Raw genomic sequence first — 22,685 nt, forward strand, 5'->3', positions numbered from 1 at the left:
CTCAAGAGACCGAAGGAGAGACTGAGGGAAGGAAGGAAGGACAGACGAAGCCGAGTGAGATCCACAGACACCAGCCTCCACCGATTCAATGACCTGAGGAGGAAGCAGATTGTGTCTGAGTTTCGGTAGATGCTGGTGTGGTGGATCTGGCATGCATGAAAATCTCCACCAAAGAGGGGAGCCGTCGACCCCTACCAGGACAGAGCAAGCGCAACACCTCAGGGCCCCCCAGGCCGCGGCAGCGCCAAAGGACGACCCCCGGGCCCCGCCAGGGCCACCGGCCGGAGAGCAAACCCAGGAGCAGGAGCGCCCCCCACCCCAACATGGCCCGCGCCCCCGACCCAACGCAGCAGGACGGGGCACTGCAGGCCTGCCAGGCACCCCACCGGCCCCCAACCCCCGCACCCCCCCCACCCCCCATCCACCCCAACCCAGCCCCAGCCGCCCCCAAGTCCCCAATCCCCCAGATACCCCCTCAAAATATGAATTTTAGGTCCTCTATTTCTAAAAAGCTAGCTTTTGCTTCTGTTTAAGTGAATAACACCTTTTCACTGTTACATGTCGTATTATTGTACGTTTTGTTGCTTTCATTGAAGACAAAGTAGTCTGAACTTTTAATTAGTATGCAAAAAGCTTCCCTAAGCAGAGACAAAAGCCAAGCAAGAGTGGTAAGGCCGGTTCATTAATAAACATGACTCGTTTTTCTACTTCTCATTTTTGCAATCCCTTGCAAAAATGACTTTCCCTCTTTCGCTTGTTGTAATTATCTTGCATTTGACTATGTTTTTCGTGCGGCTTTTATGAGTGTAATATGATAAATGGCAATGTCACAGGCGGCAGGCCTCCTGGCAATGGACTGATTGCAGATATGGACACAACCAGCAGGTTTAAGTGTAGCAATAAGCATATAGCTAGCGTGCCCCAAATACGATGGGAAAAACACCACATTCTATTTTTTGGTCTGCAATTCCGGGGGACACAAGATGGGGAAATTGACTGTGTCTATCCAGGGGCTAGGATTAACACTATGGAAAAATGCATGTGACTAGCACCAGCCGAGCTCAGTCAGCTATAAAGACACTGATTAGAAAATAAGAGAACACATATCGGGGCGTTATATTGTAAGGACAACATGTTATCTCAGATAAGACGTCTCCGGGAAAACACTGATTCAATGAAGACAATGACGCAGTTAACACGTGTTTGCCATACATAACCCATATATCTAAAGGTAGGAGCGTACTACAATGTCAGTTGGAACAATGACTGTGGCGGAGTGTAGAGACGGTCGTTCAGTAACCGGAAGGTTGACTGTTCGATCCCAGCTCTCTCCAAGTCATGTGTCGTCGTGTCCTTAGGCAAGCCACTTCACACACATTGCCTCCAGTTCGACTCACACTGGTGTCTGAAAGGTGCAAATGTATGTGGTGGTCGGTGGCGCACTGGTAGCCATGCTTCCGTCAGCCTGCCCCAGGGCTGCTGTGGCTACTTAACTCATTTGCTCTAAAAAATTTACAAATATGTTCTATTTTAAATGTTTTAAGTGTCCCAAAGACATATGTATATGTTTTTTATGGTTTTTTTTTAAATACTAGAGCATACAGAAGGCTTTGATGCAGCCTCTCAACTGCAAATAATGGGTAAAGAAATGGTAGTTATTACACAAACGGCAAGCAGGTGTCAGCAGAGTAAAAGAGATCAACCAGTTGAAAAAAAGCTAATTTACTCACATTTCTAAATAGATTTGTGAATAATGATGAAACTTGGCTATATTCTAATGCTAATTGCTGCAAAACGGAAACAGATAGAACTATTTATTCTTTCCTGATGAAAGAAGATAATCTAATCTTACTTTTACAATATTCTGTGGGCCTTGCAAAATCAGTCAAAATCCAGTAAAACAGCCGATTGAAGAGGATTGCTTCAGTGAAAATGGCTGAGTTAAGTATCTTACAGCTACCACAGTGTGAATGTGTCTAGTGAATAAATAATGTATCCATTGTAAAGCATCTTTGAGTGTCCAGAAAAGCGCTATATATTAATCTAAAGCATTATTATTATTATTATTACTACGGTAGAAGTGTTACTGCGACGAAACGATTATCACGATGTAATGGAAACTTACCAGAGCTGGCTACATGTGGTTAGGTAATAATGGTGAGGAGGCATAAGGTTTATTATTTTACACTATGCTCCATGTAACTAACGAATATGTAAGAATTCTGAACTAAAACGACAACTCTTGGCATTTCCCAGCATTTGATCCAATTGTCCCGATGGATGATTGTTCAAATTGGCTTAAAAATCACACAATCAGTATCAACCATTCCAAAGGTGTAACTGGTAGCCACATACAAGTTTTGCATTAATATGAAGAGAAAAAAAATAAATAAAAAATAACGACAGCCATTAACGCAACCTTCTTTTTCATGGGGAATTCTCAAAAGTATCAAACTTTGATGCCATGCTCCGCCCATATTAAATGTTATTTAATTTGTGTGGGATACCAGCTTCTGATTAGGGGGGTTCGCTTGGGCAAATACCTTAATAAAAGCTTCAAAGTATGAACCTTAGAATTCACACCAATATGGTTGCTTCAAACCAAAATACAAAAATGTTGACTGTACAACAGACTCTCGGACGCTAAATGTAATAGTGACGATAATCATGTTTTAAATGAGCGTGCTAACTAGTGTGAAACTGTTCATCGGTAAACAGGGAAAACGTGAAATTGTTTAAATGCTTACTGGAGGATGTTAGTTAACTATCACTACGTAGTGATTACGCAGTGTTCTGTTGAATAGATAACAGGTATCAAAACCTTTTCCAAACTGACGGAAAGCCAATCAAGAAGTGATGTAACTCCACCTTGTGGTCAGTATACTGTTGATGGTAGCTTATTTCAACTTGGGAATTGCTTATCTTGTGGAAAAAAAGAAAACAATGCCATTTTATCTGGTGTTTAGGCACGGAATCAACTTGAACAAGAAAACCTCCCGCACAAAGCAAACCAGCCTCCGACTGATGTGATCAAGAAGATAGAAAAAAGCGGAAATAAGGATGAGAAAACCTGGTGGTCGGCGGGAAGCGCTGCTACAAGAAAGGACACACAGGGAGAAAGGAGACTTTTTGTAAATGGCAACAGCGAGAACAATCATGTCTGTTGACTGCTGGGCACCTCCAGGAGAAAGAGGGGTTAAACGCTTGAGTGCGAGACTGAGACATAAGGCTCGTCGGTAGGCTTGGCGTCTGGACGAGGGCCCCTCTCTGCTCTGGAGGTTCTTTCTCTTTTTTTCTTCTTTTTTTAACAGCAGCAGGTTTGTCGCCTTGCTTGCTCTTTTTCTGTGTGAGGAGGGCATGCACCGCTGGCCACGTACAGAGAGCTGGCGTGGGCACACGGCGATACCACACATACACACAATCATCTGGAAAAGGGGGTTGCCAACCTACCAGATAGCCAGCCAGTCTGGCAGCCAGTCATGCAGGTCCAGACATTTGTCATGACAGACTAATTCACGGTCGAGAAGTGCTTTAGGTCTCTATCTTGCCCGGCCACACGCACTAAAACAGCACACACACAACTAGACGCTGACGTTACACACCGTTTACAACAACATAATGATGAGCAAATCATGAGATGCATGGTTCTCTTCAGTCATCGGTTGGTTCATTTTTCACTGCCTCTGAAAGCCAGCATTTTCCTGACTTTTGTCATGTCAAAGTTCTGTATAAATGGCACAGACACGGTACAAATGTGACCCGGTACTTTTCCCACCTTTGAATTATACAAGCTCTGGATGGTCACACATATTGATCAATGAATATTCAATTGAAGGAGGGGGGGGTTTATGAGGTCTTAAAAGGTCGGTTGGAGGAGCATCTGCGTTTGAGCCGGACGTTGAAGGTTAATGAACGTGAGGCCATTTGTGCCCCACTCATACAAGATGTGATGATGTCACTGGAAGACATGCATGCAATCTAAATACTGACAGCACCTTCTGATTTAGACGACAACATCATTTTTATGTTGACTTTAATGACAAATTGGAATGTTAAAATGTTAATTAACTTGGCAGAATATTAGGTTAAGACAACATTTTATAAACGTTTTTCTTGTAACACTGTTCTGCATAAACAAAATGGGGTGGGACAAAGACGAACCAGAAAATTTCATCCTTCTAAGGTGGTATCAGAGATGTAGCGGTGGGACAGTATTTTGTGTGAAAAGGTATTCCACCATTCTGGGACTAGGGTGTAAAGTTAACACCTGACATTAATTTTTCCCCGCCCAATGATCTAATTAGGTGCTGAGTGGGTGATTTTTCATTGGTTTATTGACAAAATTGCTCTTTAAGCATCTTCTTTACATTGGTGAACTTTCGCTTTACAAAGGTAAAAAATGTTGAAAACAATACTTAAATGTTGCGGAGGAGGGGAGGGGTGGCTAAGAGGACTGCACAGAACCTCACTAAAAATCTGCATTAACAATTAATGATGCTACTGATGTTTTCTAGCTGTTAAAGACAGCTGAAGTAATACATTTGCTAAGCACTATATTAGTTATTTGTTTTTATGACGCAATTCCTGTCATGCTCTATATTTAATGTACAAATTCCCTATCATCTAAATGAGGGCATGTGTTGGCTCTTTTGATAGGCACACAGTACAGTGGCTCTTCTTTAATTCTTTATCAAATGCATTGATCGCCGTGGGCTCCGCATTGCGCGCCCATTGATCCGCGCACTCCGTCTGGAGGCGGACGATAAGCTCCCCCTTTCTGTCTCCTCGTCACCCGCTTTTCTTCTCACCCCTTTGGCGAAAATGGAGTCAGGAAATATTTGGACATTTATGAGTTTGTAAATGTTACATCAGTGTTGAAAATGACAACACTGACGGCAAATGAGACAATGAGGCTAATGTTGCTGTTTTTACTGTTTATTTATGACACTGTTCAAAATGTTACTGTTGCACTTCATTTCCTAAAAAGAAGAAGATTGATGGAGCACTTTCTTAAAAAGAACAATTTAAAACTATGTCATTAATGAGCAGTTTCTTGTTTGCATTTTTTTCTCTGGCTGTACTCAAAAATGAACTGTTACATTAAAGGTGTCATGCTATCAAAAAAAAAAAATTCCCACTGCTATATGCATAACATGGGTCAAAATGAATCTGTGTGGTTAGTTGTTTGCATGGAACAGCCTCTGAAAGACAAAGGCCTGCAAAAATGAGTGAATGTGATTTTGGTGTGGTGACGTAGATGTATCCCTGATTATTCAGGTACCTGTAGACAAGCTATACACATTTTTTTTGTTTTATTTCATTGTAGACATTTTTTTGTTTGAGAATATATTGGAGAATGCAATGCTAGCATTTGGCAGATTTTTTCATAAACAGACAACATGTGGAACTATGGTGTTGCGTGTCAGTGCTGTTGGACAGGTAGAACAGGATGCGTACATAAAGACAAATACGTCAGTGACGGACGGGCGAGTAAGATGGGAAGGTTTTGCCCTTTAAACAGATGGGATAATTGCTGTTGAGCAGGGAGGAAATAAACAGACCAGTTGAACTGTGCACCTTGAGCTAACACAAATACAGACCTTTTATTATCATTTATATGACTAGAATTTAATGGAGGTGGATTATAAAAAAAAAAAAATACTACTACTACTACTACTACTAGTCAGTCCACCTTAGAGTGATCACTAGAACTTTTAACTACACGATGTGTAATTGCCTTTATCTTATGGTAGTTACTAAGTAAACTTTAAAAGACAGCATAGTTCATGTCTGTCTGGTAAATATTGGCATTTTGGTATTTGAATTTTTTTTAGTACAAAGATACAGTATGACATACTCATTCTGAATAAAGAAGCATCAGTAAAACTGTTACGTTCAAACATACAGCGGCTGACATTCCAAAACAAAATGTGTGCGCGTACCTGCTGGTGTGTGCCTGTTCTGTTGACCTATGCTCTCCCTCCTGCCATCCTTAATTGTAGCCCACAGTGACTGTTGCTTTCATGTAAGGTCACACAGGTCCACTCCTCTCGCTTTGCATCCCCTGTGCTCGCAAACACTTTCTTTCACTCTACACCTCTGTTTCCTCCCTTTGTCTACACTGCCCTAAAAAAACATTAGAACCTGTGTCTGACAGCTTACTATCTTACTACTGTTATCTGGTTTTCTCTTTAGATACTTATCAATTGTAAAACTAATTTGGGCTTCATACATAGTTGCTCTCCACGACGCGGTTTGAGCCTGACTTCTGTGAAACGTGTACTGCACACATTTACTGTGGTCTTTCCATACTTTGCATTTCACATTAGCAACTAGCATTAGCATCTTGCTAGGTGTTTCATGCTTAGCAACTCCTTATCCACCTTTCATGGTAGCGCTTCTTGTTACAAAGGTTTCTTATTTGCTGCCACGGAGGCGAGGACATTGCGCAGGGCGAGCAGCATTTCCCCCCAAAATTGAGTTGAACTCAAAATTAATTTAGCACTTTTTTTTTACGTTCCACCGTTTGAGAACTCGTTATGCTAATTTTGTCATGTCCAGTTACTTTTTGTCCGTGACATCTTGTCTCGCTTGAGCTTGTCTTGTTCATTAGCAGACGAGAGTACTCATTTCACAGCGGCATAGTCATGTTAATTGTTACTGTGATGATGGCGATGTGTGTACCCGTTCACTGTATGTGTTGAACACACATACGCACGCACGCACACACGCACGCACACACACCCACACCCACACACACACACACACACACACACACACACACACACACACACACACACACACACACACACACACAGCCCCACACACACACACATTCCTCTGTGTTTTCTAGGTAAGAGACTTCCCTGCTCACTGACTCGTTGAGATTCCTATAATTGGGTCCCGTTTGATTTTTGCCGGCGTGAGACCGCCCCCACCTCACCTACACGCCTCCACCCTCGCCGCGGAGGGGACGCCGGGGGTCTCCGTTGCGCTGACCTTGGCGGCTCACCCGCCATCGACTGCACTCTGAACCAGACTCTGCTGCTTTTCTCATCATTCCCTTTGTGACCAAAACAAGAACCTTCCCTCCTCCCTCCCGACATGGCCTTAGCTTTGTCCTCACTGGCTCCCAAGCCCAAGATGGAGGCTGTGTTGTTTGAGTTTAAGTGGCAGTATTTTAAACCTTTCAGGGACCGATTATCTTTATTCTCTGCGAAGAATGACACATTTTACTGCTGTGGAGTTGTGACGTCTTCTGTCTTCATGTATGTCCGTACGTCTGCATTTTGTCGGGGTGTGTGTATACCAGAAGAAGCAGCATAATGTCTATTAAATAGAAGCAAAAAGTTTCACAAAATGTTTTAAAACTTTACTTTCTATTTAATTATGTCAATACTGCACGTTTTTATATTGAGTGGTATTTTTTCTCTCTCAGCCCAATTTAACTTTCTTCACAAAATGTTCTCTGTAGAACATTTGACTTATCCCTAACAGCAGAGCATACGGCAACTGCCTGTAACAAAACACAAAAGAAATGGGAACACTTAGCACCCTCTTTCTTCCCTCATCCCCCCCATCCTTCACCTTCCTCCTTCTCAGTCTCTTCTTTTTGAAGCATCTGCCCCTAATGAAACTAAATAGTTGGCCTGGGAGTTCCTTTGCACCGTGTGTGTTGGAGTGTGCGGGGAGATGTGTCGTGGCTGAATCGGCCGGAGGAGAGATCAAAGGCGAGGGTGTGTGTATGTGCGCGCACGCCCGAGTGCCAGTGTGTGTTAATGAGCAAGAGTAATGCAACCTCGTTGCGTCACAAGAGCTGATCAAGCCGTCAAGAGAAGAAAGCAGGAACGTGCGCGCACACACACACACTCTCGCATGCCTTTTGTTCATGTTTGACACAATCGCTTGCAGAACTTCAAGAGAGAAAACGTCAAATGTTTTATGTTCACCTTTCAGTTCCTCCTCGAATCATGAAGCCAATTTAAAAGACTGCAGACCTTAAAAGGCCTGACACGATCCTAAAAGTTTCCAAAAAACATAACAGATGAACTAAAGTTAGCACTGGAACACACTTTTTTTTATTTTTCAGTTGTTTTTTTTAACATGGTACAAGGATTTTTTATTTTATTTTATTTTAGTGAGGTACAGTGCAACTGCCACACAAGTTTTCCAATGTCGATCGTCTTACCATTATGGCCTAAAATTTTACATCATTAATAACATTTTGAAAATAGGACATCAAGCATGGCGGTTTCAGCATGGGAGACACATGCTCATAATTAAAAATTGCGCCTACATCGGTAAACAATGCAAGACAACACTCCCTCCCCACCCACTTTTCTCCTTAGCCACTTCTCGGGCTGGTTTAATTGAATTAAGTCTTACCTTAGGCATGCTAAACAGCGCGGCAGCTACTTAGAAGGGCGGCAAGGAAGATGGCGAATCGGGCTGATAACACACACGCAGATCCATGTACATACGCACACTCGCACTAATCAAAAGAAGACATCGAGTAATCTAATCTGAATCACTGACAATTATCAGCACGTTGGCGTCGGGGGCCCGTCGCCTTCCTTTGATCAATGCTTTCTATTTTAAAAAAGTGTTAACAATTCAATAGGCATATGAGTGGTGGGGTGGGGGCTGGGGGTACAGAGTGTCCGTCCTTTGAAAGTCAGACGGGCGGTCGGCCATCTCGAAAGACAAGGCGGGACGGCGCCGCACCTTCTTCTTCTTTCTTCTCAAAGATTTGCGGCGAAGGCAGCTTTGAATTAATTAACTTTCCTCCCGCTGCAGACCTTGGAAGGTCATTGGAAAAGGCTGCTTGTTTGTTTCCTCTGGATTACGTGCAAGTATTTGCATGCCTACAGTTGAAGAAATTCAAGGGCACGCATTTCTCTTTACGGATTCGCAGCTGCCGCCTTTCAGATATTTCATTACCAAAGCCAGCGTTTATATGAATGTCATTGCCTTTATTGTTCTGTTTGACCACTTTGCTTTTGCCAGAGGAACTCCCAGAGTTGGAGTGAGAATTTAAACTCACCAATTTCAGGACTTGCCCAGCTAAAACTTTTGAAAGATGCGACTTGACTTAGACTTTAATTAAATGTCTTGCCTGTTCACAAATTTATCATGAGGGGATAAGTTTCGGATCCAACCACAATAAGTGAAAATCTGTGACATAAACTTGACTAGTTTAAACATCTGAACTCATTGAAAAGACACAATTCTTCCGGCTTCTGCGTGTGTGCTCATTGAGTTTAACGTTTCTCCCAGATTTCAATAAATTGCTAAAAAGTGTATCTGCAACTTTGGGTATAGTGGGGATTAGGGGTGGGCGATCTTGCAAAAATAGAATATCCCCAAAAAATGTATGATAAAGTCACAATTTAGATTTTATCATGATTCTTCATTTATAAGAAATACAAATTAAATTACACATGAAATAAGAGACGTATTGAATAAATGCACTTATTTATGAAAATTATCACGTAATAAACACCTTTTTTAAAGAAAAATATTAATTATAAAGCCGCAAAACACCTGAGTTAAACAATAACAAAAGTCACATTTCTGTTTTCAATTAGTCTAATCAAAGTAGTGAATCTCACAATTTGGCTGCTAGTCATGGTTAAAAAAAAAAAGCAGCAGCAGGTAAACAAAGTTGGGGGAAAAACTGACACGTGAGTAAGTAGAAAGCACCTTTTATAAGTAAAGATCAAAATTTTGTAGCAACCATTGTGGGTGGGTGTCGGGTTATGTAGTTTCCCATGGTCTGGACGGGCTTTGTGTGTGCTAAGTTTCGCACGTAAGCGTGTTGTTTTCTTGCATGGTTAGCCTGATCATTTCATAAACGCTACAATATGACTTACGACTGGACCAGAAGTCGCTTGTGTTTGCAAAAAAAACCCTGCACTTTGTTTTATCTTTTTGCGGCACTATTTCTCTGCAATATGCGTACATGCAAGGAATGGCGGTGTTTGGAGTGATTTTGGTGAACGCATCTGTGGCAGTCTGATGTTTTGGCAGCGCATGCATGCACGAGCTGTTGTCGCTGCTATGGGGGTTTTATCTTCACCACTTGGCTCTCATTGTACTGTGTGTGCTCTGCTCTTTCAGGTGGCTCAACAAGTTCGTAGTGTTGCCGTAACTTGTCTTCACGTGCTCCTTGCACACTTTTGCATATGATTTACGCCTGGTCTTTGTCATCTGGCGTGAAGCCAAAACAGTTCCATATTATGGCCAATGAATTTCTCTTCGGAACAAACTCGCTTTCAGCCTCCTCCACATCAAGCATCCCGCTTGTTTTGGGGGAAAACGCGGGGCAGGGGCGAAGTGTGTGCGCGCTACAGTTGACCACTGAGTCGCCGTCATAGGTCTCGCACTCCGGAAACAGTGACAGAAAATGAGCTGCCGGTCAAATTGTGCTCAAATGCTTTGCATCGTGATCAGACGACTCAAGACAGAAATGACAGATCATCAGCCCTGCATATCGTCATACGATTTTATATTGTCATATCGCCCACCACTAGTGGGGATAAAAAAAAAAAGTAACAGTGTATATGAATTTTATTGCTTCAGAAAACAAGCACATAATACGAGCAATCAAACAAAAGATGTTGATGGCTACAACTCATACCCAGTCAGTCAATATGCAGCCAAGTCAGCCAAGTCTACATTCTCATTTGCTGACGCCCACGTCACTCATCAGGCCAGGCCTCACCTTTAAGCATTATTTACTAGAAGTCAAGTACTACAATAGAACGCAAGGATGCCAGCCCCCAGTAGACAACAACAAATACCTGCACCTCATATGCACGTTATTGGGTTACTCGATTATTCGATGGGTTAATTTATAAAATACTGGATTGTAAAAGATAGCTGCAATAATACATTCAAGGATTGTACTATAAAATCGGGATAAGGAGATTGGCAACATGCATCGGTTTGATAAGAGACAACAACTACGACATCTAACTTCATCCATCACTATAAAACCCACAAAAATAGGTAAGCACAGTTTAGCTACCCGACAACTGGTTAAACATCATCTTAGGTTTCATGTCTGTTATGTGTTTAATTGAGAAGACAATATTGTGATGGACAACATAGTGATTGAGTTTTGAAACTTTAAAAAACAATGTGATTGTAAATGATAGTACAGCTAACTAAACTAAACTAGTAGCTGCAGATACTGAAGATTCAGGCTTCTTGCAGGAATCACTTTTTTAGACCTTTTTAGACCATTATGAGAAATGTTTTAGACCAACTTCAAGTCATAACAAGCTGGTGCTTTCTGGCTTTCGCGTGTGACTGGAGGGCCTTCTCACCCTAAGTCTCCGAATTTATATATATTTTTTGAATACTTAAAAAAATATATATTGCAACGAGCCGAGTGCCCATCACCTGTTACCTTTCAACCAGCTGAAAAACTGTACTTTCAGCCAATTCTTGGCTGACTGACATTTACCCATTTACCCATTTTACAGAAACTGCATAAACTCGGTGGAGACGAAAACTTGAAAGGTACGGTACGCGGTAGTGGACACACTGAGCCACCTAATTATAATGCTACATTCACACCAAAAGCAAAGGGAGTGTTTCGCCTCGCTTTACTCACTAGAGTTTCACTGCCTAAGTGTACACGGGCGCTTCATTTGCGCACACCGGAGAGAGTGGCTTTGCTTTGCTTCACTTATCGCAGCCACTTCCCACTATGGCAAAACTCCTCTCAGAAAAAAAAAAGTTCCAACATTGCAATCAAGTGGCCAACATTGTGCTATAATGCTGTAGCTAATGCACGGTTCTACGTTAAGCCTTTTCGGGTGGTAGCCCTGCCAGAACCAGCACTGACCCTGTATATTGCTAGCCTTCGGCTGATACCTCAATCAAAATTTGGTCAACTTAAAAAAAATGCAAAAATCAATACTATTAATCGTCCCCACGTGTGTATTTTTCATTTATTTATTTTACAAATGATTCACCAATCCTGAGTGTTGTAAATTGCTTGCTTTCTTTGATAATGCAATGTCAATGATTGCACAAAATTCCATTTTGAGGATAACGACATCACAGCACATCACCAGAACTCGTCACTTCATCATCGCAAGCACGGTGACGACACCACTTGGCAAAACAAAAAACAAAAAAGATAGCTGTAATAATAAGAGAGGAAAAAAATAAGATGATAAATAATGGAATGATTCCTAATAAGAGATCAAGTAATTCACAATTAGTAAAACATAAATAACTATATATTAAATCGTTGATTTATTTATCAAATTTCTAGGGCCATTTGTATTTTTACCGGTGTCCAGACTACGATACAATAAAATTAATATTAAAAACTAAATACGTAAAATAAAATTAAAGTAAAATATCTAGTGGCCATAAAAGTAACATTCAAAATATGTGGTTGTAAGTTTTTTGTTGTAAGTGCAAATAATTAAATTCAATACAACAGTGTGCCAGAGTAGCTCCCATTTAACCGTTCTCCACACAAACTGTAGTGTGTCCATCTGAACACTTAGTGGCACATTGAGTCACACCCAATTAATGGCGTACTTCATAGACAGCCGAAGAAGAGAGACGCGAAGTGAAGGGATAGCGTCATGTGCTAACCCCAAATCAAAGTGAATAAAGACAAATACAAGACTAATTGCTGAGAATTCTGCACAGATCATCAAACTCTGTGTCCGCTACAGGCACCGACAGCGACCCTCACCCAATTTAAAACTATTTGCGGCGATCGAAGGCTTTTATCTGACATGATCTAAATGCAACAAGCTAGATGCTATGCTAACCGCTACGAATTAACCGCCTTCCCGAGCTACATTGACTACAATACAAACGCACCCCCTCAAATGCAACGCAACAGGCACTTTTTTTTTCTTCTACAGAAAGTTCTCGTAATGGACGGAGCGGATATAAGAATTTAAGTCTTGGGTAAATAAAATTTTAGACCTGGGATGAAAATATGTTTTTGTTTTTTCTGAGAGCGAGCTCAGTATTGTTCATTCGACATGTCATCATCATTGTTCTCTCAGTTTTTTTTTCTCTTTTTCTTGTATGTGCGTGAGTATGTGCATGTGCGGGTGTGTGTGTGTGCGCATATGTGCGTGCCTGTGAGTGTGTGCTCATTAATTCACCTAAAACCTATTAAAATCCAATACCGTTCATCTAAACCGAATACTTCCGAATCCAGCTAGAGTCGTGAGGTTGTCAGGAAACCCGAGGAAAGATTAAAAAAAAAAAAAAAGAAAGAAAGAAAAGTGAAATCTAGCACCGACCAGACATCACTTACTACCCACCGGGTTACTAACCAGAATCTTTCACCAACCCCAGAAACATCTAAATTCCAACAAATTAGGGAGACCTCAAGAGACCAAAGGAAAGACTGAAGGAAAGAAAAGAAGGATAGATGAAGCAGAGTGAGATCCACAAACATCAGCCTCCACCGATTCAACGACCAGAGGAAGAAGCAGATTGTGTTTGAATTTCGGTAGATGCTGGTGTGGTGGATCTGGCATGCATGAAAACCTCCACCAAAGAGGGGAGCCGTCGACCCCGGCCAGGACAGAGCAAGCACAACCAACCCCCCAGGCCGCGGCAGCGCCAAGGCTCAACCCCCGGGCCCCGCAGGGGCCACAGGCCGGAGAGCAAACCCAGGAGCCAGGAGCACCCCCCACCCCAACACGGCTCGCGCCCAAGCCCAACGCAACAGAACGGGGCAGGCCCAACAGGCACCTCACCGGCCCAGAGCCCCCACTACCCCCCACCCGCCACAACCCAGCCCCCGCCGCTCCCAGGCAGAGGGAAATTATATCCCCCCACTCCGATCCACCTGCTTCCCAGACGTGTCGGAAAATATGGGTGTTTTTTTTTAAGGCATTTAAGGCCTAAAATGTAAGTTTCTGAATTCTAGACTTTTTTTAGACCACGCGTGAAGCCTGTTATATGACCTGATTTATGATATGCTTAATCCAGGTAATGTCTCAACGCTCTTGCAATCTAGAGGGGACTTTTCTTGAATTTTTCCATTAGGTAACTTGGGACTTGATTGAAACTTGAAAGTTAAGACTTAGACTTACTTATGACTTGCACATATATGACTTACTCCAAACTCTTTTTACCTCCTGCTAGAGTGCTTTATGCTCAGTGGAGCGTGCTGGCAATATTGCCCTCAAATGTGCTCTACTACACCCCCGACAGGTGTTTGTGCTGTGGGAAAAGTGGACGCACGTTTGGCTGGTGTGTCAAGATGATTCTGCGGGTAAAAGATGACCAAAGAGCAAGAGGACTGTTCAAGGGGGGAGGGCGTTGACATGACAGCTTTTGACACGGTCAAGAGAGTGTGAGCATAAGTTAATAAGGAGGAGGTCTCCCTCTTGGCCCAAGAGGACATTTTTGGACAAGAGGGAGCAGTGGAGAGAGCACTTTACACCTGTGCTACAATACAGTAGACCATTTTTGCAGTCTTACGAGATGAAAGTGAGACACATTTCAGGTCAATTAATTCTGGAAATTCTGGAAAAAAAAGTAGCCTGTGAAACCCTAAATATACACGAAATTGGGTGAACATGTCTGTCATAACAGGATGGATGAAAAAGTCTGATGAACCCGTGGCCAAAATTCAACAGTATGTTTGGTTTGAAGCAGCCATTTTGGTGAAAATTCCAGGGCTTGTATTCAGGAACGCACCCAAATGAACCCTAATCTAACACGTATCGTGGACAATTTTCACTACCATTTGGAATCTTTTCATCTGACATTGCCAAAAATAATACAGTATAGCACATGCACTACAAAAAGGACTGAAATGCAACAAACAAATAAATAAATAAAAATGCAAACTTACGTCGCATACATTGGTGCCTCTACCTGGTGCAACGGTGACACCTGTGTTGGGGACACTCTTGTTGCCGGCCTTCATGGCAGCGTCACGGCGGGCCTGCTCCAGGAGCAGCCGGGCTCGCTCCTTCAGCTCCTCCTGGCGGGATAATGCTTTCTGCACAAAGGAACAAGACACAATGTACCACAAGGTTATATTAAATTACATGATTCATTGCTAACCACTCTACATAGCTTGTAAATAAAAATAATTTACAGCAAAATTCCTTACTATTGCTATCAACAATTTTTGTGTATTTATTTTTGGGACAACTTTGTAATACAGTTTTTTTTCAGTCATTGTTATTCCGTTTTTGTTGGGTTGCAAATTGCTAAAATAACTTCAAGCCAAATGTATTAGTTCATTAATACTAATTGTTTGGCAGATCATCCAGTATAGTGAAGTGCATTAATGAAGACACTTTTGATGTAAATGAGATATGGACATTTGACCATTTAAAAGTAAAAAAGAATAATAATAATTGTTTTTTTTTGTTTGTTTTTAAGACTTAAACTTAAAAAAAAAAAATCCAGACATTGTACAACACTAAAACAAATTTTCAGTTGTGGAATGCAAGTAAATAATTTGTCATCTAATGAATAATGTGTTTTACTATATTGTCAGTTTTTTTTCTGCATGCAAGATGTTTTGAACAACAATAATATTTCAGCAATACAAATATAATTTGGGTTAAATAGTTTTTACATACCATTGTATTTACCCATACTGAAAGAGCTAGTTAACTCATGTGGGGCATTAAAGGATAACTCAACAGGAAGTGAGACTCTTGCACCACCCCTCACTCAAATTTGAAATCGGCGCTCAAAGGGGGTGTTGCCTGGAGGACCGTTGGGTTGCAAATAGAGAGAGGGTTGGGCGTGGTCTGGCTGTGATTGACTGCAGCAACTCACGAAGAAGCCGTTGAAGGAGGCGTGTACGAGAATGAGCCCGTGGGTGGTGAGGGCGACTACGTCATGCGGAACAAGTGATGTAGTATGTATTGTCTCGTGTAATGAGAGGACAAACAGCCAAATTTAGTTTATCCCAGTGTGTTACCTAACCCGAACCCATACACACGTTTTTTGCCCCAAATTTAAGCTTTCAACAAACATGCACTAAAATGTCAAAGTAATAGACCAGGACATGTGGACAGCATTTGTAGACACCAGTTTATAAGCAAAAAAAAAAAGTTGATTTAGTGTTGAGTTATCATTTAACCTTACTGAGTACTTTTTTATGCACTGTAAATAAAGAACATGTGTGACAATGGCATACATCATTGAATCAGTCCATTATTCAAATGACTAATCAATAGCTTGACTGAGCCAACTAGTGATATGTTGCAGCCTGGTTACCTTTTCAACAGGAGGACTTGAAACGGGGGCAGGTGACGGTTCCTGTAAAAGACAAAACACGTGTAAGGCTTTCTGTTTACACTTGGTTCTAGGGCTGGGCGATATGGCCCAAAATTCATATCACCGTATAAACTGCATCCCTGCACGGTAACGGTATATATCATGGTATAGAATTAAGTTTTGGTTGTTGTTCTTTTTAAATAAATTGGTTATTGATTTACATAGTCCTTTATAGAAGCTAAATGGATTAAAAAAAACAATGAAAGAATACATTTACTTTGGATAACAACATTTATTGTGCAAATTTCAAATCAAAATTATGCATATGCAGTATAGCTTGCGGTGTGCAGGCTAGTGCATATGCAGTATAGCTTGCGGTGTGCAGGCTAGCTAGACTTGATAGGGGGCGTGGTGGAGGAACTCGTGTGCATGCCACAAAACAAAAACATTATATTATTAGGGCTGTCGCTATTAAATATTTTGTTATTCAGATTTCCTACTGAAGATTTTAGCGAATAATCGGGGGAATAACCAATCAATAATATATATATATATATATATTGTATTTAAAGAACAATTATAAATACAGAAGACAGAAACCACATTTGCACGTAATAAAATAATAAACACTCGCGACTGTCACCTCTGGTCCAAAGCGTAACTGCAACATCTGTGTCAGACTCATTCATGGTGCGCGTGCAAGTACGGGCACGATCTTAAAGTAACAGCCACAGTTGACAAAGACTTGACTTCAAATGAGGTAAGAAAAACTCTATCCTCCGCTCCCCAAATAAACTGTGGAGTGTGAAGGTCCGCACACTTTTATAAAGGGAAGATTAAAGCTGATAGGTGCAGAGTAAAACAGCCAGGGCTCTTTGTACTTATCTAGGCATTGGTAGAGCATGCATGATGTAGAAAAAGCTTTAATATTACCTCTTTAAGCTGCACAATGCACCTTTAAATTTAAACTCTGCTTTAGCAGCACACGATTTTCCTCTTTTAATATAGCCCCATAGATTTTGGTCTATGCGACGATAAGTGACGTCAGAACCACAGTAGCAAGTTTGGGGAACTTTAGCACTTTTTTTCGACGTCAACGGTTTGTTGTGGGTGCCGACGTTTTTACGTCATCAGCTAGTCGGGACAAAATGCAATGATGTCACCAACATGCGCGACCGCGGTAAGACGGCAGAGTCAAAATCTCTACCTCCTGCAAAATGTATACCTTATATTGAATATACCGTTTATAATCGCCCAGCCCTACTTGGTTCTTTAAAACCAAATCTTTTGCGATCAGTCAGGTTGGTTCATCTGCACAGGGTGTGTATACAGTTTGACCCGCTGCATAGGTGCATCTTCTTAAATTACAGTGATCATTAAAGTGTGGTACGAGAACCAGAAGAATCACTGCCAGAAATGTTTAACAAAAAATAAAATAAACTTATCCAAGCTACTGAAACTGCCATATTTAATTTACTGTATGTACTGTAATTGTAAAGAATTGGCATTGCCAACATGTTTACTGGATAAGTCAAACGGGACCTGGCTGTACCCCACTTGCAAGGAGATTAGCGCAGATATAAAATGGGGGTGTCATAGCTGTCAATGTGTGCTTCACCCCCGCCTGTCTTGTGACCTTTCCACTTGTAAACAGCAAGCATTAATCTGTGAGGGGAGGTGTGGTAAAGTATTTAATGCGTGCACGTGCAAAAGACGAAATGATGTGTGCTCGCAGGAAAAAAAGGGAAAAAAAGCACAGCATCACCACGCCTGACTGGTCACGGCACCGACTGCCATCAAGCCAGGGGATGAGAAATGTAATGAAAAATATGATTACATGTCAAAACAGGGGGGGGTTCTAACAGGCCGGCCCCGTGGCATCTCGGAGGAGACAGGCGATGACGAATATGACGACCAATGCAGAGCGGGACAATTTCGGTACGGGGGTCATCTCGGAGAATGCCGTCGACTAGAAGCTTAGCGAGAGAGAAATTAATGCTCGCACCCTCGCAATGTCTCGTGACAAGACAGGACGACCAAAGTTTCAATCAAGTCGAAAAACAAGGGCGACGGGATAAAAAGACAAATGTGTGAGGAACCTGAAGGCAAGGGTGAAATTCTTACAATTCACCCAAAATAAATACAGTGTTCCCTTGTTTCTTGCGGGTGTTACGTTCCAAAAACTACCCGTAATAATGGAAATCAGCGTTTATTTTATTTTATTTATTTCCGTTAATTATATAATTTTTTCGTTTATTATATATGTTTTTTCGTTTTGGTATGATTTTTAGTTTATTATGAATGCTTTTTCATTCATCATTCTTTTTTTCATTTACAGTCATTTTCTTCCATTAAAAATATTTTTTTAATTACTTATTATACAACACAGTATATATATTTTTTCATTTATTCTAAATGTTTTTTCGTTCATACTATATTTTTTTCATTTATTATATATGTTTTAAGGCTAACACCTCACCACACACTTTATACATGCACTTTTCTTGATATGCGTTAACATTTTCTCACATACTGTATCTCTTATTTAAACACAGTAGGCTTATACACAGTGTTCAAACCTTTGTAGATTTTAAAATATTAATAATATCAATAAAATAGATTTAAACTAATATCCAAAACATTTATTTGAGAAGCAAAAATATAACGGCGATCGAGCCATTTTTTCTGGCCGGTATGTTTTCCTAAAAATAAAAATAGTAATAAAAAAATAAAAAACACACACAACAAAACAGCGGTTAGAAATGACACTCTTAATTTTAATGACGATGATACTCGGATGGGGCTCGGGAGCGCATTGCCGGTCTGGCGGTCTTGGTACGACAAGCTGGTCGGCAGTCGATCCGCAGCGCATACGCAGCCGGTGTAATATGAACAAGCTGGAAATGGAAACAAATCGGCGGAGCGGATCCGCAAAGCACACGCATGCGGTGTAATCTAGGGGTGAGCCATGGGGCGGTGGCGATGACGCACAAGCGTTCCAGGGCATGAAATTGGGAAACTGTCCGGCTTCTATCTCCAGGTCGCAAAGGTGATGGGCAAGGTCAGAACGCGACGGGCCATACACCATTGGATAGGTCTCGTCAAAACTAACTAACTATCCGTTAGGATGTAGGACTGGGGAGATACAGCCAGCCAAAGACCTCCAGGACATCGTGGATTTTCAAAACGTTACCCGCCGGCAATGGATCCCATTACGGGTAAAAATCCGTCATTTGCCGGCCCTTTATCTCTTAATTTTAATGATGAAGATACGAGGCAGGACCCGTAACCCCATTTGGACCGGGACCGCATTGCTGCGGTGCCCCCGAAACTCGACTTGAGCGTTCGTGGCCGGCGGGACCGCGGAGCGGGTGGTGGACGCATGACGTGCTTAGCCGTCAACGGCCACGACTGTATGGTTCGGGGCAGACAATGTTAATTTTAATGATGAAGATATGAGGCAGGACACGTAAACCCATTTTTGACAGCGAGACCGCATCTCCCCGGTGCCCCCGAAACTCCAATCGAGCGTTGCGGCCAGTGTGGGTCTGCGTGAACCATGGGGCGGTAAAAAATCCGAGTGAGTGACGTGGGAGTCCGCGAATAAGAGTTTCGAGATGACTGTTTTGAGCACAGGTTAGCGGCTAGCTGTTAACCGGCCTGTGCGTTGAGTCCCTTCAGCGAGTGTATGAACATGCTTATTACGCATTGCTAGCAAGTTGGTAAGAGTCAAACCGGACAAAATCAGTGAGACGAGTCTCCTCTGTGACTGTGCTTACCTGTTTGGTTAGTGCCTCCATGTTATTGATGGGTGCGCCGGTGTCTGACATGGGCTCCGATTCGGAGTGACGCAGGCTGGCCCTCTTCTTCTTGATTAGGTCGCCGTCCCTGTTGTACAAGAAGCCCAGTTTCTGATGAGTGGGCGAGAGGGAGGAGGGATGGCCCGCTGTCGGGGTGGCGGAGGAGCCGTGTTCTCCCACGGCCTGGCTCCTTTGCTGCGGTCTTTCTGCATCTGACTTCTGCGGTAGGTCCGAAAGGTCCAAGGTTTTAGCTTTGAGGAGATTGGACCCTGACGGTGTCAGGTTGGCTGCCGGGACAGGAGGCGAGGACGGTGGAAGTGCCGCTGTTTGCAAGCCAGCCGACGGCGCTACGATGTCAACCTTCACCGGGACTTCTGTGGTGTTGGAGCCGTTGGATTTGGTGTCGTCGATGGGCTGCGGCTGCACATCATTGAGCTCGGCATAGAACTTGTCCTGGCCAATGGAGGCGTTGGTGTCGGTCTCAAAGTCGCCCACCTTGTAGGTGCTGCGACTGCTATTGGCCTCGATCTGCACCACATTGAGCTCTTCGCCAGAGAAGTGCGCCCGGATTTGGTAGAGGTAGGTCATCACCGTCAGCTTGTCTGGGATGGCCAGCAGCACCATGTCCGACGGCTCCAGAAGGCGCGAAATGCCCAGGCTGGCAAACCCGTCATACCCCTGGTGACCAAAAAACAAATGGGAAAATTGTTGATTGAGAGACAATCATCACAAGTTATGTTACTAGAGAACTGAAGTACCATTTTAAGTACCATTTCCAGGACAATTTTCAGTATTGAATACCCTTTTCAGGGCACCCTCCCAGACTACGAAAAGCAACCATTTAATCAGGAGTCATTCACAAACCAAGCTGCACTGCTTGGTGGAAAAGTACCTACTGTATATGTGTATGAGAAATGGAAAGTGGGGGTTCAATGTTGCATTTTATGCCCACTCTGGGGTTGTGCAAGAGAGACACCTTTTCGCAGGACTGCTGACAGGTCACGTCAGGGATGGTTGTTCCAGATAAGAGACCAAGATACCCCGAGACAGAGCGTTTAATCCCACTGTGTGTGTGTGTTGGGGTGTGTGTGTGTGTGGGGGGGGGGGGGTGTCTTTATCAATCCACCACATCAGCCTGCCCATGCTCGCCATCACGCGTGTAATTGGTCTGATTAGGGTGTGATGAGAAATACAGGTTTGAATATCAAGCACAACACACACACATCGAGGAGCCAATCACCTACCCTCACATTAGCAGATAAACAGAGACACAGAGAGACGGGATGAAAACCATTATCGCAGCCTATGACGGGTAAATAAATAGATTAGTAGCGCGCACACACACCATCTCCATTCCAACACAGCAGCACATGTATCTCGGCTTGTATCTGGCCTGCTTGATAGTGTTGATCTCATTCCAACCTGTTAAAGGTCTCCTTTGTCTCTTTGCCTAACCTATCAAACCTTTTTCCCCGTCTTCAAATCTCACTGAAAATATACTTCTGTTTAGTTTTTCCAACTCTACAGCCACATCGTTATAGAAATGTTTAGTTCTTGAACCCTTAGAACGTACTACCACCCTAGCAAGGTCTTTGAGGCAAGGTAAATTACTTCAGATCAGTTGCAATGCAATGCTTAATTGCAACCTAAAGATCGGATGACTTGTACTTCCTGGAACTAAAAGGTTCCAGTCAGGTATGTTAAGCGGGTAAGACCATATCCCAAAGGTTTCTGGACCTCCTGAAATTGTACAGTCATCATTTTCCATTCGGACCAGGTCAATCACTTTAGATTGGTCGAAAAATGTAACCAACAGATCCAGGAGATTTTAATTCTTGCTACCTGTGCTTCATGGAACTAAAGGGGTCCATGTTGAGTGGCGCAAAACCTATCCCAAAGGTTTCTGGATCTCCTGAAAGTACTACATACCTAGCAGGGTCTTCTTTCAGCCCAGGTAAATTACGAAATTAAGAAACTGAAACATTCCAGATATTTTTAGGGTGGTTATAAAAATATAGCATTTCTGGACCTCTCAAAAGTACTACTCCACTAGCAGGGGCCGGATCAGCCTCAATAAATTACCCAAGAAATGAATTTAGACAATATTTGAAGTACTCGTCTCAAAGGTACAAGCACAGGGTAAGGTTACTGCAGTAAAAAATAGCTGTAGTACATAAGCTAATTTCTGTCCAAGGCAAGGTTATTTCAGTTAACTAAAACTAACGAAAAAACAAAAAAAAATTCAAAAAACAATTTCGTTAACGAAATAAAATAAAAATAAAAATGCTTTTTAAACAACGAAAACTAACTGAAACTACATTTTATGTGTACAAAACTAATTATAATTATAGTAAAAAAGTCCTTTGTTTTAGTCTTTGGTAATTAATTTAATGCATGAGCCTTTGGGGATTATTTTAAATGTGATTTTAAGTAGATTTATTTGGATATTAACCGGAATAAGGACGTTTGAAAGTGTGTCACACAAAAGTGACGTCATCTAGCAGCAGCCAATAGAAAAGCACCTTCAGATGACGTTGCTCCCATGGTGTAGTAATACAATTTTTTTTTTAACTAAAGCTAATACTGAAACTAACTAAAACTTAAGTAAAACTAAGCATTTATGAAATAACTAAAACTAAT

The 22,685-nt window shown here is 42.1% G+C and overlaps 2 protein-coding genes across 4 annotated transcripts in view; one reads left to right on the forward strand and one right to left on the reverse strand.

Moving 5' to 3' along the window:
* Positions 1-22,685, forward strand: part of b3gnt2b (UDP-GlcNAc:betaGal beta-1,3-N-acetylglucosaminyltransferase 2b) — a 338,578-nt gene that overhangs the window by 230,545 nt on the left and 85,348 nt on the right. The window lies entirely within an intron of this gene.
* Positions 1-22,685, reverse strand: part of ehbp1 (EH domain binding protein 1) — a 163,706-nt gene that overhangs the window by 80,603 nt on the left and 60,418 nt on the right. For all 3 annotated transcript variants that reach the window (XM_086092420.1, XM_086092421.1, XM_086092422.1), the window contains 3 exons: positions 20,025-20,723; positions 16,246-16,287; positions 14,858-15,007 (listed from right to left, as the gene is read on the reverse strand). In XM_086092420.1, coding sequence (XP_085948546.1) covers positions 14,858-15,007; positions 16,246-16,287; positions 20,025-20,723 — 891 coding nt within the window. The remainder of the gene's footprint in view (positions 1-14,857; positions 15,008-16,245; positions 16,288-20,024; positions 20,724-22,685) is intronic.

Source organism: Leptonotus elevatus, chromosome 13 (genome assembly GCF_054856555.1).
Source record: "Leptonotus elevatus isolate MCC_2025b chromosome 13, RoL_Lele_1.0, whole genome shotgun sequence".
In the NCBI taxonomy this organism is placed as follows: domain Eukaryota; kingdom Metazoa; phylum Chordata; class Actinopteri; order Syngnathiformes; family Syngnathidae; genus Leptonotus; species Leptonotus elevatus.